This window comes from Phocoena phocoena, chromosome 15, assembly GCF_963924675.1.
Source record: "Phocoena phocoena chromosome 15, mPhoPho1.1, whole genome shotgun sequence".
Taxonomy (NCBI): Eukaryota; Metazoa; Chordata; class Mammalia; order Artiodactyla; family Phocoenidae; genus Phocoena; species Phocoena phocoena.
In genome coordinates, this window is record NC_089233.1 from 38,768,853 (window position 1) to 38,785,098 (window position 16,246).

At 41.4% G+C, this 16,246-nt stretch overlaps 1 protein-coding gene across 2 annotated transcripts in view; it reads left to right on the forward strand.

The window, feature by feature from the left end:
* The first annotated feature begins 8,819 nt into the window (after positions 1-8,819).
* The window catches only part of PCSK2 (proprotein convertase subtilisin/kexin type 2), a 211,195-nt gene continuing 203,768 nt past the window's right edge, over positions 8,820-16,246 (forward strand). The window contains exon 1 of one of the 2 annotated variants that reach the window (XM_065891978.1): positions 8,820-9,331. In XM_065891978.1, coding sequence (XP_065748050.1) covers positions 9,155-9,331 — 177 coding nt within the window. In that variant the 5' untranslated portion in view covers positions 8,820-9,154. The remainder of the gene's footprint in view (positions 9,332-16,246) is intronic. The other variant, XM_065891979.1, reaches the window with a different exon arrangement.

The window sequence follows — 16,246 nt, forward strand, 5'->3', positions numbered from 1 at the left end:
TGCCAGTTGGGCCCATGAAAATGGAATGATCTTTCTTAATATCCACAGAAAAATAACAGATGCATCAAATCTCTCTTTCTGCCCAGCATTTAGAGAATGTGTTAGTATAGCACCAGATGATTTACATCTTAGCTTTATTGTAGTCAACACTTTTCAGTATAGTTCTGCTTCATAAATTGTCCCTCACCCTAATGCATTGTCCATCTTTGCTGAACAGGAATTTTAATAGACACATATTGTTTTTACCCACCTAACATCCTTGCCCCTTTCTCTGGGGAAAAGCCTCTTATATTCCTTTGTCTAATAAAAATGTCTTTATAGTTAGTTCCTGCAGTTCATGTCAAGTGTCAGCTCCAGGAGAATGCACAATACACAGGCCCGGCCAGTAACTGATTCCAATCCTCTGGACCCTGTAATTGGGGAAGAATTGGTCTCATTCCATAAGTCAAGTTAATGAACTTCTATGCCAAGATTTTATAAAAATTACTGGGGAAAAATCTCCCTTTCCTCTGAGGTTAAGCCAACAAAGAGGATAACAGATCCTAAAAATGAAGGTGGAGAAAGTTCTGGATTAAGTCATACCTGAATCTGTTTCTACCTGTGGACTGTTTAAGTATGCAAAACAAGAAGTTTCCTTCGTTGTTTAAGCCAGCTACTGTTGTAGTTCTACGAAGAAAGAAGAAGAAGAAGAAGAAGAAGAAGAAGAAGAAGAAGAAGAAGAAGAAGAAGAAAAAGAAGAAGAAGAAGAAGAAGAAGAAAAAGAAGGAGAAGAAGGAGAAGGAGAAGGAGAAGAAAGAGAAGGAGAAGGAGAAGGAGAAGGGGAAGGGGAAGGGGAAGGAGAAGGAGAAGGAGAATAAGAAGAATAAGAAACGGTGGCACAGTGGATAAGAATCTTCCTGCCAATGCAGGGGACACGGGTTCAAGCCCCGGTCTTGGAAGATCCCACATGCCACAGAGCAACTAAGCGCATGTGCCACAACTACTGAGCCTGTGTGCTGCAACTACTGAAGCCCACGTGCCTAGAGCCTGTGCTCCACAACAAGAGAAGCTATCGCAATGAGAAGACTGTGCACTGCAATGAAGAGTAGTCCCAGCTCGCTACAACTAGAGAAAGCCTGCACAGAGCAATGAAGACCCAATGTAACCAAAAATAAATAAAATAAATAAATTTTAAAAAAAGGAAGGGCTTTTTTTAAAGGGGGAGGGTGGGGGAGGGGAGGAGGGGGAAGAGGGAGAAAAATAGGAATTATTCTGATTAATACAATCTGGAATGAGTTCAAAAGTCTCAGGTCACATAACTAGATTCCATTACCTTTTCTCAACTCTGGGCTTCATATATTGCACTACGGCTTAGTCTGAGTTGATCCATTTTGAGCCAAGATCAGCCTTACTTCCATCATCCTCAAAGTGAACATTGCCATTTGAGTCAGATTCAGACCCCAGCAATGCTTACTTGGCTATTCTGAAGAAAATGTCCAAAAGGACTCTAATTCTTGAGGTCTCTAAGAGGAGAGTGATTCATTCTTCCACACACAAATTGAATTATTGAAATGCTCTTTCCCAACACTTTAAAACAACATACTGCAGATACATTATAGATATCATTTTAAAATTAACCCTTTAAAATGATTCTGGAGTCAGTTGTTCAAATTGGTTTTCAATCATTTAAGTTGGCTTGTGAAAATATGCTTTTCAATTAAAATGTCTATAGATGCTGGATGTTGCTTAGTGTTAAAGTCTGGATTACTGTTCAACAACTATTCTTTCCCTTCACTCTCCCACTATGGACAGAGTTAGGCTTGGCCATGTGACTTGTTTTGACCAATAGAATAATAGTGGTCATGATGCAATGGCGGCTGTAAGTGTTGTTCCATGGCTTGGCTTGGGTTTTGAGCTCCATTGATAAGTCATAAGATGAGCATGCCTCAGGTAACCAGTGCCATTTCAACCTGGGCTTCAGAAAAAAATACACATGGAGAAGATCTAAACCAAATTCATGGGTTAGAGCCAAGCTGAGCCAACCTGCAGCTTGAAGTAAAGCCACTCAGCCAAGCCCAGCCTAGATCAGCCAAACCACAGGCAACTGTAACATAGGAATAAAACACTTGCTCTAAGCCATTAAGTTTAGGGTGATTTGTTACACAGCATTATAGTGGCAATACTGGACTGCTATACTTTGTATAACCACATTGCTGTGCTTCATGTACCATAGCATAGCTCATGCAGCCAGTAGATCTTAAGAGATATGACAGGCACAAGAGAAATAAGTGCTTGGTCTAGAATATTATTATTGAAAATTAACCTTAAACAGAGTTTTAGGCACAGTCAGTATAAGCAAATACTACACCCAATTTACACTGAAGCTTAGAAGATGAAGCCACTCACCTCAGGTCACAGGGCTAAAATGACAAAGAACGAGCGTTAAACAAAGGAATCTTTACTTCCACCTTCGTGATCCTCCCACAAAGCCTCTCTACTACCCTCCCTTCAGTATTTATAGACTAATAATTCATACTCTACTTCAATATCTCACTCTTCTCACATTGGCAACCCCGATTCTGTCTTCCTCTGGCATTCCTCTAAGAACCACTCTATAGCAGAATGTAGAATATAAGAAAAACTAACCATATTAGACATTTGCAAAGGTTTTCACTACAGGAGAAGGGAGGAAATCCCAATATGTCTACTCTGTGTTATCTAATGTGGATGAAGAGTGCCTTTGGCCAAGACTGCTTCCATTTCCGTGAAAGTCTGTAGTCTGGAAATCTGAGTATAATTTGTTAGATTTTCTTACATCTATGATGATAGTTGTTTTAAAGGATACATTCTTATTTCCATGTTATTTGAATGTGTCCCATTAAAGGCATTATAAAAATCTTTCTAGCAAAAGTAATTGAGACCTCATAGACTGTTTAAACCAGAAGTCACAAACTCAGATGACTTTATGATCCAGGTCAGGAATGTAAAACACATGAATCAGAAAGCTGGGTGAGAATTCCAGCAAGCTGGGCAACTCAGGCCCTACTACATTTGGGGGTGGGTGATGGTAACTACTAACTCTAGCTAATTGTGACCATAATGCCAAATCTTTAATTATTCCAAAGGAAGCCACATCTTGGATTTTTTATGGGAAATGATCCATTTTTAAAGGATGGTGACTATTTTTTTTAACATTGTGATCCATACAAAAAATGTTTGTGACCCAGATGCCACTAGCATAAGTTGATACATCATAGAGGGTGTTATTAGACATTACGAGTACTGTGATTAGGTCCTATATGAATTATAATCTCCTGATTGTAGAATTTTAAAAGAGAAAATAGTTCTATAAAAGCCACTAAGTAGGGACTTCCCTGGTGGCACAGTGGTTAAGAATCCGCCTGCCAATGCAGAGGACACGGGTTTGAGCCCTGGTCCAAGAAGACCCCACATGCTGCAGAGCAGCTAAGCCCGTGCACCACAACTACTGAGCCTGCCCTCTAGAGCCCATGAGCCACAACTACTGAGACCGCACACCTTAGAGCCTGTGTTCCACAAGAGAAGCCACCGCAATGAGAAGCCCGCGCACCGCAATGAAGAGTAGCCCCCACTCGCCGCAACTAGAGAAAGCCTGTGCGCAGCAACGAAGACCCAATGAAGCCATAAATAAATAAATAAAGCCACTAAGTACGGTTTTGAGTAGCTAGTTCTAGAAATATGTTTCTAAGGTGTACTTTTTGGTTTACTCTCTTTAGTATCATAAGAGGATAAAATGGATATTATATGATGAAGTTTCCTAAAAATAGACTAGGCCATGTTTCCAAAACCATGAAATTTTAGAATATTTTTAGAAGAAATAGAAAGTGGGATACCCAAGAGAACAGCCATAACTTTATAGCTGTTCTTCCAGCACGTTAAATAACATCATACATCAATTTCTCCACTTAGATGAGGCCATCCAAACCAATACTAAAGGTTGTATAATTAAAGAAAGAATTTAGGTCTAAGTAAGGACTTTCCTCGAATCAGATGTTTTTTGCAATGGCAGAATTAACCTTAAAAAATTAGTATATACATTTTTAATGTTTGAACTATTATTTTACGTATAAAATTTTTATTTTTTCAAATTCCAGTTTATATTTGCTAACAAGCCATGTACTTTGTTCTCTCTGAATTATTTCTATGTTAAAGGTAGTTTGAAGAGCTCAAAAAAATCTCCCTGTTAAAGATAATTTCCATAATCATTGAAAAAAATGAATTGAGGGAGATTTGCTGTATTTTTTAAAAGACCATGAAACAGAAAAGGAAATAACACAAGGTAGAGAATTCATGAATAGGTAATCACTTTCTACAGACAATAAGCAATCTTCCAATAAGCCCTGAGAAATAACTAATTAGTTTTCCAAGTAAGAAAACATTATTTTGTAGTCCTGTAGACCTAAAGAGGAATCTAAAGGTAGTGAATAGTAATGTGTTCCTAATTTTCAAAAGAAGATTAAAAGGGCCCTTGGTCCTCATTGTTTAGCTTCTTCAAATCCTAGCAAAATAGTAGAACCTAAATTAGCACAAAAAATAAATTTTTACTGTCCTGAAAAATAAGGAAGCAATGAGTAGCTTCTGTTTATGAAGAGTTGATTAGTCCGAATAAATTTGATGGCTTGTTGATGAAGTTATAAAATGAATACAACCCAAAGCATTCTAGATTTAATGCCTTGTTGATAATAAAACTCTCAGTAAAGCCCCATGAGTCCTCCGAACTATATTAATTTGACAGCTTAGATAACAAAAGTCAGCTGAGATAGAGTCAAGAGAGATAGGTCATTTAAGGAAATGGTATAAGTTGGTAAAAGCTATAGGAATGGGAGGTAGGACCAAGTGAGTCCCAGTGATTTAAAAGGAGTGAGTGTATGCCAAGGAAATAAAAAATTTTGAGCACCTAAAATTTTAAGTTACAGCAAATATGAGAATGTCAATAAATACTACAGGGAAGTGAAGTGACATCTTGGAAAATAAGAATTATCTGGAGAAAACTTTTAAAAAACTTGATCAGTATTGAGTTCAAAATTTGGTAGAAACCTATAAGGTGATAAATCATAGTACTTCAGAAAGCCCAAATATGGACTAGGGTGGAGAGGAGAAGCAGGGCAGTGTCATTAGGAGGAATCTACCTGAAAAGGTTGGTAATACACTATGATTGTAGAGAGTTGTGACACCCAAAGACATTATTATTACTGCACTTAAAATGCTCAGAATGAACTCAACAGAAATGGAAAAGCCCAACCTGATTTTTAACAAGGCTGTATTTTAAACTGTACATCCTGTTGTTCATACCTTATTCCCCTTCATCTCACCCAATTTGATTACACACCCATCCAACTGAAGAGAAATGAATAGAAACATAAGATCTTTTTCCTAATGGTCCAAAGAATATTCAAAGGTCCAGCAACCTCTCCTCGGATTGCTTCTACCTTTCTCTCTCCTCCGCAGTGATGGGTTTCCCTTCACCTGAAGCTCCCTGGGCTCAAAATTCTCCCCAGAAATACATCTGAATGGGAGGATCCCAATCATACCTTGGGTGATTTTGCCTCTTTTAATTACACATAAGCCTACTGATTTACAGTTATGAGGCCATAAAATGGGAATATTCTGGTCTTTTCAGGACAATGTCTTCAAAGAAACTGTAGGGGTATGTGCCACATATGAACCAGAACCAAATACCCATGTTTTCTCTACATATACAACAGTATCTTAAATAGTAAGAACCTCAGTACTGATGGTTTTCATGTCTGAATCTGAGTGTCAGCCAGTTTGTATCAGTTACTCTTTCTTCAAATTCACAAAATTAGTAAACACAAGACTCCTTGAGAGAGGTTATATAAAAATAAATAGAGCTATTGGTCACCATAATGTTACCTAAGAAAATAGGATTATCCTCAACATTCCTCAAGCTATTTGTGACGCTTTCTACATCACAGTCTGTACTTTGACATCTCTTTGAAATGGTAGGCTTTCAGACCTGGAAGTTATCTAATTCAACTGTATCCTTTTATAGATAAGGAGATAGAGGCTTTGAGAGATGCAATGGTTTGACCCCAGTGGCGTAGCCAGTGACAGCAGAGGGTACAATAGAGTTCCTGTCAACTGGATTCCATTTCAGTCCGTGAAATATTCTGCTGCCACTCACTCTCCGGTTCACCTTCTGACACCAAAGTTACTATTGTTAATCCAAAAAATGAGCTAGAAATAGTTGTATAAAACACATGGATGTATATTTGTATTTCAAATAATATCAATACATTTCCTCCACTTGCTTACTACATTGTTATGAATTAGAAATTTAGCATTTGCATCACAAAAAATTTCTATTTTCACTTGCTATGCTGTTCTGACAATATTACGATGAGCTGCATTCTATGTAAACCACTAAAAATGGCTTATTTTAATCAGCTATCCAGGCTTTATTTAGCTTGTATCCAATTTTACATGGTTTTAATTATTTAAAATGCAGATACATAAGATTCAACATTTACTAGCATTTCATCTTTGGGATTTATTTAGGAAATGAAGTATTGCTCTGTGCTTTCAGGAAAAAATTAATAAATATCTCTGAATAGATGGTAATTTCGTGTTCATTTTCAGAAAGAGTTAGCTACATTAGCAGAACTATTTCCCAACACCCATAATCTTCTAAATTGACTTATTTGATGCTCTTCAGATCTATTTTTCTAAAGGCTTAGATTTTTATCTCTGTTGCTGCTTTTGAAATGCTCTCCATGATTGTGAATCCATTGAATGTAATTTTCACATTTGGTGCCATTTTTCTCAACTGACAATACAGGGCAGGAAGAACCACTTGGTATTTCTTCATACCAGCCTAGTACTTTGATTCAAAATATGGGTAAAATATAAGGAAGTAAGAGAAAGGAAGAGTTGAAGGTCTCTGAGTAAGAAAACCTTGTGTTAGAATCAAATAGATGGACTCTAAGGGGTAAGCAGTAGAGTAAGATAGGGTGATTTTTTTTTTTTTAATCTTGGCAGAAATGAGCTTCTGAGCAGTAAAGAACTGAGGAAACTAGAGTAGCTCAGTTCCCTTTTATGAATACTTTTCCAGAAACTTTGTTTCTACTCTGGCCCCTTTCATCTTTAGCCTGTGTCCTAGCAATTTCTCAGCATCTCACTTAGCTTTTCTTAAAGAAATTCAAGTAATAATAATACAAATGATAATAATAACTGCATACAGATTTCTTGTGCTTGTATCAAAGTCTTCAGCAATCCCTACATTTTTACTTGGCAATGCTTGAAAGGGCTTTCGGGGAGCCAACTCTGTCAACAATGAGCTCTGTTTCAAAGGCAGTGTGTCCCATGGCATTGTGTATTCATTTCTACCATTAGTGTTTTTCTTGTGTAGATTCTAACTTCATGCTAAAGTGAAAAGGAGGAAGTCTGAAACACACACATATGTAATGTGTCAATATTATAATCTCTCTCTCTCTCTCCCCCTTGCTCCTCCCTCCCTCTCCTTCTCTCTCTGGATGTATTGCATACATTTAAGCCTCTAGGCAAAAAAATCTCTTACCTCTTATCCAAGTGAGGTAGGATTTTGGACTTTGGAGCTACACAGTCAAGATCGAGCCTACAAAGTCAAGATCAGTGTACATACTCTGTAACTCAACACTGTGAGTTGCTTTAAGACAATCGCTCTCATTTTGTTGCAGACATCGCCTCCCTGCTTCCTCTCACTAGGGCAAGAAGAAGTCAGTAGTAAGCAGCTCCTAGACTGTGAGTGCACGTTTCTTAACTGGATAACTTAGTTGACCCTTTGCCACTTGGCCTGAATTCGCCCCGGTCGAGGACGCTCAACCAGCCTCGGCCCAGTGCCTGGGATCTGTGGCTGCGCCTTTCCCAAAGCGCAGCCTGGCTGTCCTTGCGCAGCGTCCTCAAGTCTGGGAGTGCACCTCGAGGCATGGCGATCCCGGCCGCGGCTTTCTTGAAGGCAGTCTCAGAGGAGCAACCCAGACTTCTGGAGGGGTCTCATCTCTTCACACTTACTGATGGGGGCGAGCCTGATCTCCTGCCAGGCTTCCCAGCTGTTTAGTTCCAGACTCGCCTGGAGCCTACAAAATAATTAAAAAATAGCTCGCTTCTGCACTCTCGCCCCCATAAGTCACCCCAAGAAGGCTACTTTCCCCAACGCCCCCCTCCCCTGCCAGGAAGGGGAGCAGCCCTGCCCTGGGATTTGCCCAAAGTGGCGGGAGGAGGGTTGATGTTTGCTTTGTTATTGAGAGAAGGGGAAGCAAGTATGCTTTGAGTGCTTGTGTGTGTGTGTGTGTGTGTGTGTGTGTGTGTGTGTGCGCGCGTGAGAGAGAGAGAGAGAGAGAGAGAGAGAGAGTGAGAGAGAGAGAGAGAGAAAGAGAGAGAGTTGTTTTGCAGCAGAAAATAAACAGGGAAGAAGAACCGGGAGAGGCCGGTGCCCCAGCTCCCCTCGGGGCCTCAGAGAGCGGCACACACCGTAATTCCCTTTCCAGAGCCCTGCAGATTCCACAAACAATGACATCACTCCGGCGCCGCCGACCAGATTACAGCTGGGGGGATTTTCCTGGGAGCGCGCGGGCCTGGGTGGAGGTGGAGGCGCTCTCCAGGGTGCTGAAAGGGGCGGGGGCGCGGGCTCGCCGCGCGGCGCCCCCCGCCGGCGGAGGCGGACCTGCCCGGCCGGGGGCGGGCAGGGGCGGGCCCGGGGCGGCCCAGGGCGGGACCCGCCGCTTCTGCAGCCCTCATTGGCTGCCGGCGGGCGCACGTCACCCAGGCTGGAGCCTTCCTCCCGCCCCAGTGGAATTGGAGCTGAGGAGGAGCTGAAAATGCAGATTTAACATCAGGCACAGATACACTCGCTCTTTCTCTGAGATACACACAGCTCTCCACATTAGCACCTCTGCGAGCAAGCCGGGCTGCCTGACTACACGGCTTCCCCGCCAGCCAGTTGCTAGAGAACACACACTGATTTGCTCCTTTCCAAACCCCTAATCAGTGTTTTTCTCTACAAAGATTTTTTTAAAACAAGCAACAACAGAAACTATATATTTTTTTCTTTTCTTTTTTTTATTTGCACCTTCCTTGCGGGACCACTGCTCCGCCAGCCTGCGCGCCTCCTAACACCACTTTTCACTCCCAAAGAAAGATGAAAGGTGGCTGTGTCTTCCAGTGGAAGGCGGCCGCCGGGCTCCTCTTCTGTGTCATGGTTTTTGCATCTGCCGATAGACCGGTCTTCACGAATCATTTTCTTGTGGAGTTGCATAAAGGAGGAGAGGAAGAAGCTCGCCAAGTTGCAGCAGAACACGGTTTTGGAGTCCAAAAGGTAAGACCTCTCTTGCATTTCGCATGTTGTTTCAAAACGGGGGCAGCCCTGCGCAATCTCATTGCAGATTTGCAAGTTTTCTCTCTTTCTTGTGCGATGCAGATATTCTGCCATCGGCTCCTTAACACAACGTTGCCTCCGGTGATCTTTCACGGGTTATGTAATTAAAATGCCCTTCAAATTGTACTCGTAAGGTCATAAAAACAATTTATTGCTCTTTGACTTGGTGGCGAAAACAGGATAACACCTTTCAAACAATGCGGTGCGCCCGGGCTGCTGTCCGAGCTACCAACTTCTCAAGGCTGCCTGGGGATGAGGTACGAAGTGCTGAACAGCAGGTCTTGGCGTTGGCAGACTCGTCAGGGATGTATCCCCCGCCCCTGCCTCCCGGAGAACGGGTAGTTTCCGACGCACAAGGCTGGAAGCTTGGACACTGCGATTCGTCTCCGCGCTTTTCGAACCCGGCGCCAGGAGGACTTCCCTCCCTGACTCCTGTCCCGGCTCTCTTCCAGGGAAGGCAGCTCTGGCTCCAGGAGACTTGGAGACAGAACTGGTTTTTCTTTCCAAAATCGGGGCTGAACTTCCCCCACCCACGCCCACGCCCGCCCACCCCGAAGCGTACTCAGCTCTCTAGTTCTCAACTCGCAGCTGTAGACGCTGGAGAGGTAGATTTTGAGGGGAGTTCCTTACGGAGAACTCGGGGTGGCTCTCCTGGTATGTGGGCGGCCGGCTTGGCTTTCCCACAAGAAAGCGGGGATCCCCATTCCAAGAAGTTGTCAGAGTTCAACCGTTTGGGCAGCTGGTTGATGTTCCCAGCCTCGGATGCCTCGGGACTCCTTTGGAGACGCCAGGGTACCCAGTCTGGGAGGGAAGGGAGTGGAGATCACTGGATGGGGGCCGTGGCTGACCTGCCTGCTTCCTGCGAAATATCTCGCCAGGGATCTCAAGTGTCCTTAGGGGACCTGGCGAAGGGTGCGGTGGAGTGAGGGTGCAAGGAGAGACCGGGGCGATCTGAACCTGCAGGACGGAGGGATGCGATCTGTCGACCAGAGCGCTGACCGGGTGGAGGTCTGTGGGATTCCGGGTCCCGTTTCCTCCCTCCTGATCCCAGGAGAGAAGCTAGAGTTGAGCTGTGGGTGCTTCGGTGCTGCTCTTGCCTCGCAAGGGCAGCGCGAACTGGGACTCAGTCCCTTCGGTCCGGACTTCCCACGTCTCCAGCCTCCCTCCTAGCCGCCGCAAGCCTCCTTCACCTGCTGCGGGTTCTCTCGCCTCCGTAGGGCGTTGGCCACCGCGATTTCGACCCCAAATGGGTTTGACAGTGAGTTTGACAGAGGTCTGGGAGGCGGCGCCGGGTCTGCCTGTGGCGCGCGGGCGGGTCCCGCAGAGGGACTTGTTGCTCCCGGGAAGTGTGGGTGGAGCACGGGAGAGGAGACGCCAGCTGAGGGTGCAGCCCGCCGCCGCTCTAGCCCAGGGCCTGGGGGCTGTTTACAGAGTGCCGCCAATACAATAAACAAGGAGACCCTCCTTCCTTCCCACCCTTACCCCTGCCCCAAACTTGGCAAGATCCAGGACCCAGGCGCCATAAATATAGTGGTGATTATTATTAGCTGACGGTTATAGGGCACCTTTATGTGATGGAGTCCTTACTTTCCTTTAATACTTTTCTTTAATACTCTCAACAACTCTGAGGAAGCTACGATTATTATTAAGCCTATGGTTCTGATAAGGAAATTGGCTCAGATAAAGGCCCAAGATGAAAACAGCCAAGAATTTAAGCCCAGATCTTTCAGAGATGAACTTATGCTCTCACACCCTTAGTACATGCCACAGCGAGCTAAGTGCTCTGCAGGGTACGTTGGCCTTTACGGTATGCTGGAAAGGGATGTGGCATCAGGTTCTTTAAAAAGCCTCTTAAAAAAACAAAAACAAAACAAAAGCACTGTGAAAGGGCTGCGGTTGATGCAGAAATACCTGTTACTCTCTCCCCATACCAGGGCCCTTTCCATGGGGTGGGCAGACATCACTATCCTCTTTTACTTCCCCTATTGAAAGTATGCCCTTAACATTTGATCTTAGAGATGTAACCAAATCTAGGTGTAGCTGAGACTGATAATGCCTTAGCATATATTCTCCAAGAAGCTTACTTCTTTTTTGTATAGAGGTGAACAGCCTAATAAAGGATTTAGAGTTCTGGTGATGGAACTTGAGCAAGGAGGTGTAGAGACAGTGTCATCATAAATGAATCTGAATCCTCTCAATACACTTACCTTAAAATCTCAGGGAACTCATACTTTGGGGTGAAATCAGATACCTAAGCCTCTTTCCCATCCTTTCTTGGAGAGGAGCCCACTGGTTTTGCATTACAGTCTCAAACTGGCAGTTCCCATCCAGGAGAAATGGGCTTTTTACCTTGCCATCTCCTAGTTACCTGTCCATAACCTCTCAGAAGTCCTCTTATCCAAATGATTTTTGCTCTGATACCTATTTAAGTAAAAATCAGTCTATGGCAAGATACTTCTGCTGAATTGTCGCACGAAGCTACACTTGTCTAGAATAAACCCTCTTTTCCTCCTTTGGATCCATGTCCACACATCCCCCCAAGACTGAGCTCCAAACTTTCCCTGATGCCATGAGCTTTCCCTTCTCCAAATTCCTGTGGGATAAAGAAGCAAAGACTACATGACATAAGCTAAGACACTTCATTACTTGTCCTCTAGTCAGTTCATATATGTAAGTAAATACGGGTGTAAGCATTGTCTACCCACTTAAAAGTTAAACATTCAGGGATGGGATCTTCTATATTTCTGGTTTCCTCACCAGAGCCAGCATATTATTGCCAGGCTGTAAGAAAACTTCCTTAGTTTTATTTATTCCTCCAGGTCTCCCAAACACTGTCCCGTCTTCTTTTTGTCATGCTGTACTGTACTTTTGTCAATATTTCTTATTCATTTTTCATTTAAAACCCCCAATACCTCCTTCTCCTTCCTCTTTCTAACACCTAGGATACCTCCCAACTCCCTACCGCCCCATCCTTCCAGATGCTCCGTGTCAGACAGCAAAGATTCTCAGTAATTATTTATTCATGTGAAAGAAGGGAGGGACCTACTATTTTACAAAGTTATCTCATCTAACCTCATGACTCTGTGAGGTAGAAATTATTGGCATCAGCTCTAATTCTCAGATGAAAATCTTAAAGCTCTAAGAGGTTAAAAGTAACTGCTTATATCTGGAAAGTGAAAAAAACTCAGATTTAAAGCCAAAATAATTTTGTTTTTCTATCCTGTTGCCTCCAGGAAGCCTTCCCTGACTGCCAAGAACTCTGCCTTTTGGGCACCATTTTAGAGTTCAGATAGTTTTCCTTTCCTTTATTTCTTTTTTCTACAATATATTTAACACTTATTTGGTATTAACGTATGTCGTTAACTAATGTGTACGAGTATACACTTCATCAGATAAGTTGTAAATCTCCCAAGAGATAATATATTATGTCTTTTTATAACCTCTATATTTAGCACAGTGTCCTATATATAAGGTACTCAATGAATATTTGTTGATTATTTTGCCTAACTCTTACAAGACCATGAGCAAACAATTATATTTCCTCTCTCAAAAGGAATAAAAATACCTATAACTTTACCCTCAGAAAGGTGGGTTGAGACTAAAATTTTCTATTTTATCATGATGTGCCCCAAAGATGTAAGTTCACCAGAGAAGGTGCATATGTCTAGAAGAATGAGTGAGTTTGCAATAATGACAAAGACGTTATTCTAAAGATTGCCTTAAAATTCTCAATACACTACTAATTTGAATTCCTTTGAAAAAGAAAATGAAAATTATTTATTAATGCGTTGAGGGTTGGCCAAAACTCATGTGAGAATTAAGGTAGAAATCCAAACAACTGACAATTAAGTTTTTTCTTTTACTATAATATGTTTTATTTTTTATCCATGTAGAACTGAGGCTAGGATGAATACACAAGTAAAGTCATGTGACAGCTTTTATATGTATAATTGTTAAAAAATTTTTTTAATCTAATAATTGTGCTGTTATGTAATGAAAGAATAAACTTCTGGTCATTTTAATTTTATTGAAGTATAATATAATTTAGGAAAGAGCATAACTTGATAAATTTTCATGAACTGGGCACACATGTGTAACCAGCACCTAAATCAAGAGATAAAATGTTATCAGCATTCCAGAAGCCCCCCTCTTGTTCACTTGGGTAGCTTTTAGCTTTAGGTTTGTAGGAGCTCTTTACCTATTATGGATAGGAATCTTTTGTCAGATATATGTCTTTTGAATATTTATTCTCACCCTTTTAATGGTGTTTTAATGTCCCAACAATATTGAATCCATATTATATAATTTTAATTTCACTTCCACACACAATCAATTGTCAGTCAAAAGAATTCTCTAACCATATTCCCCCGTCCTCTTAACGTAGTTTGGGGGATGAAGGCAGAAATAACAGGAAAAAGATTTGATCCTAAGTATTTCCAAAAGGATTCCTATCTTAAACACCCTTAAGGGACAGTTTTTCTGGAACTACAAGATCTACTATCATGATAGCTAAAGGGAAAGAGCCCATTTCTCCAACATGACTGCCATGAATTCCTTTTGGATCCCAACTTAATACATTATGCCTTAGGTCAAGTCCAAGTTCATCCCTCATGCCTTCTCTGGTTGTTTTGTATCTCTTTGGAACTTCTATTGCATATAATCTGTTCCTTTCCCTTGGACCAGTCACCAGTCATATCTGTCACAGCACTTGCCATGCTCAAAGCCTCTCTGTGGCTGAAGGAAACCAGGAACAGTGATGTTAAAAGGGAAAGATGACAGGATTCGGATTAGACAGCACCAGAAACTTGGTTAAGTTATGAAATCCCTCAGAGGCTTATTTTATTTGAAATGGTTAATAAAATATGGGGGTTGTGAAAAATCAATAATATAGTGCATGTAAGGTTCTGGACACAGTGCTGAGTGCATAGAATAAAACCCTATTATTGGTAGTAGTAATAAGGATAAGGTGATCACCTAGCCACATTTTTTTTTTTTTAACTCAAGAAAGCAGTTGTGGGTTATACTTTCTCAGGAGTGACAACTGATTGAGTGAGGAATAGACACTCAACCCAATGGCAACCCATCCATGAGTCAACCATGGTCCATGAAATGGCCTGGCCCAAATAATTCAGTGGTCTACGATTTGTTACAGACCATGGTAATTATCTCAACCAATCATACTGGCTTCTTTAGGAAATGTGACCCACTAGTTGCTATAGAATGGAGAATGGAGCCTAGTTGGCATGAGAAAGCCCATCCAGGTTGTGGGAGATGCAAACATTGCATCTGAGTTTCTAATAACTTCCAGCCCAAATTCCCAGCCAAAGAACTCTGTGACAGAGGCTTAAAGCTAGTCACCAAACTAATTTCCTCTTCTACATGAGCCACAGAAAGACCACATTTCCCAGCCTGCTTTGCAGGTAAGTGTGGTCATATGACAATTCCAGCCAATGTATTGTAAGCAGAAGTGATGTGCTTTTCTTCTATGCCTGATGCATAAAAACTCCATGTAGGTTGATTTTCCACACTCTTTTCTATTTTGAGGCTTGATGTGATTGAGAACAGTAACTCTGGAAGCAAATGCTAAAGGTGGCAGAGTCACAACATGAAAGGAGCCCAGGTCCCCGATTCCTGACTTAGAATTTCTCATTCCTTACATGAAACAGAAATTAAACTATTACATTAAGGCACTGAGATTTGGGAGTTTATCTTTAAAACAACCAGTATTACCTAAACCAATACATTCTCCATAAATGTTCCTTTTCTCAAGCTGTTGAAATGACTCTCCAAACTTTGCAACCAAACCAAGGCAAATCACAAAAACAATAATCTTCTAAAGACTTATGAGAGTTCTTAGATTTTCATCTCATAACATCAACCAACTTTTCAGGTCTTTGTGACTTGTCTTCTCCAGCAAGAATATAAAATCCATTCAACTCTCTGTTGCTCGCACTGGCAACCAATACGCCCTACTCATAGTAGATACTCATTCTGTGCTTCTTGACTGATAAAGACACTTGGGTCACAAGATGATGATTTAAGCCGTCAGCTCAGAGAGAAAGTACTTGAAGAACTAGTCTTAAGAAACTACCCCTGTAATATCCATTTATTAATAGGCAGAAATTTAGCTAGGAAACAGAAGTAGTTAACAACCAGCAAATCACTGACGGACAGACTCCTGTGTTTCCCTAAAATTCCCAACTTAGAAATTATCAATAGTAGAATACATGAGTTGTTTGAGCAGAGAAAATAAAGCCTGCAGTTAAAACTTGATAAATACAAAAGAAGGGGGGAAATTACACCTCTTTTTCTCAAATGAATGACTATCTAGAAATCAATTTCTATTTCAAAAGGTCTTATCATAATGTTATAGCACATCAGAGAGTAATGCTGATAGTTAAATTTGCAATAGTTATATATTCAGCTATAACTGCTCAGAGAAGTCAGGCTTAAAAATAAAACGTGAAACCTGAAGTTCAAATGCTTTCCCCCCACTATAGCAGTGGCTTTATTTTACATTTGAGCTCAGATTCATCATTTTGAAAAGAAACATTGTACTAAATTTCTGGAATATATTAGTTGAGATTCAAAGAATCACAGGGCAGTTGAAAAACAGGAATTACAGCTTGACTTTGTCTACTAAGATGTATTTGTTATAGCTAAAGACGATTCAGTGGCTAAAATCCTCTAATGGTTAGGGAATCAAGAAATTACATCTGAGTTAACTCTCTTCTATCCTAAATGTAATGATTGCATATTAATGGATGGCTTCTACATGAGGTATATAGAAAAAGCAATAAACTTCTGCAGTAAACTCTCTTGACAAATTGTTTTTGTCCCTAAAGCTCATTTGAT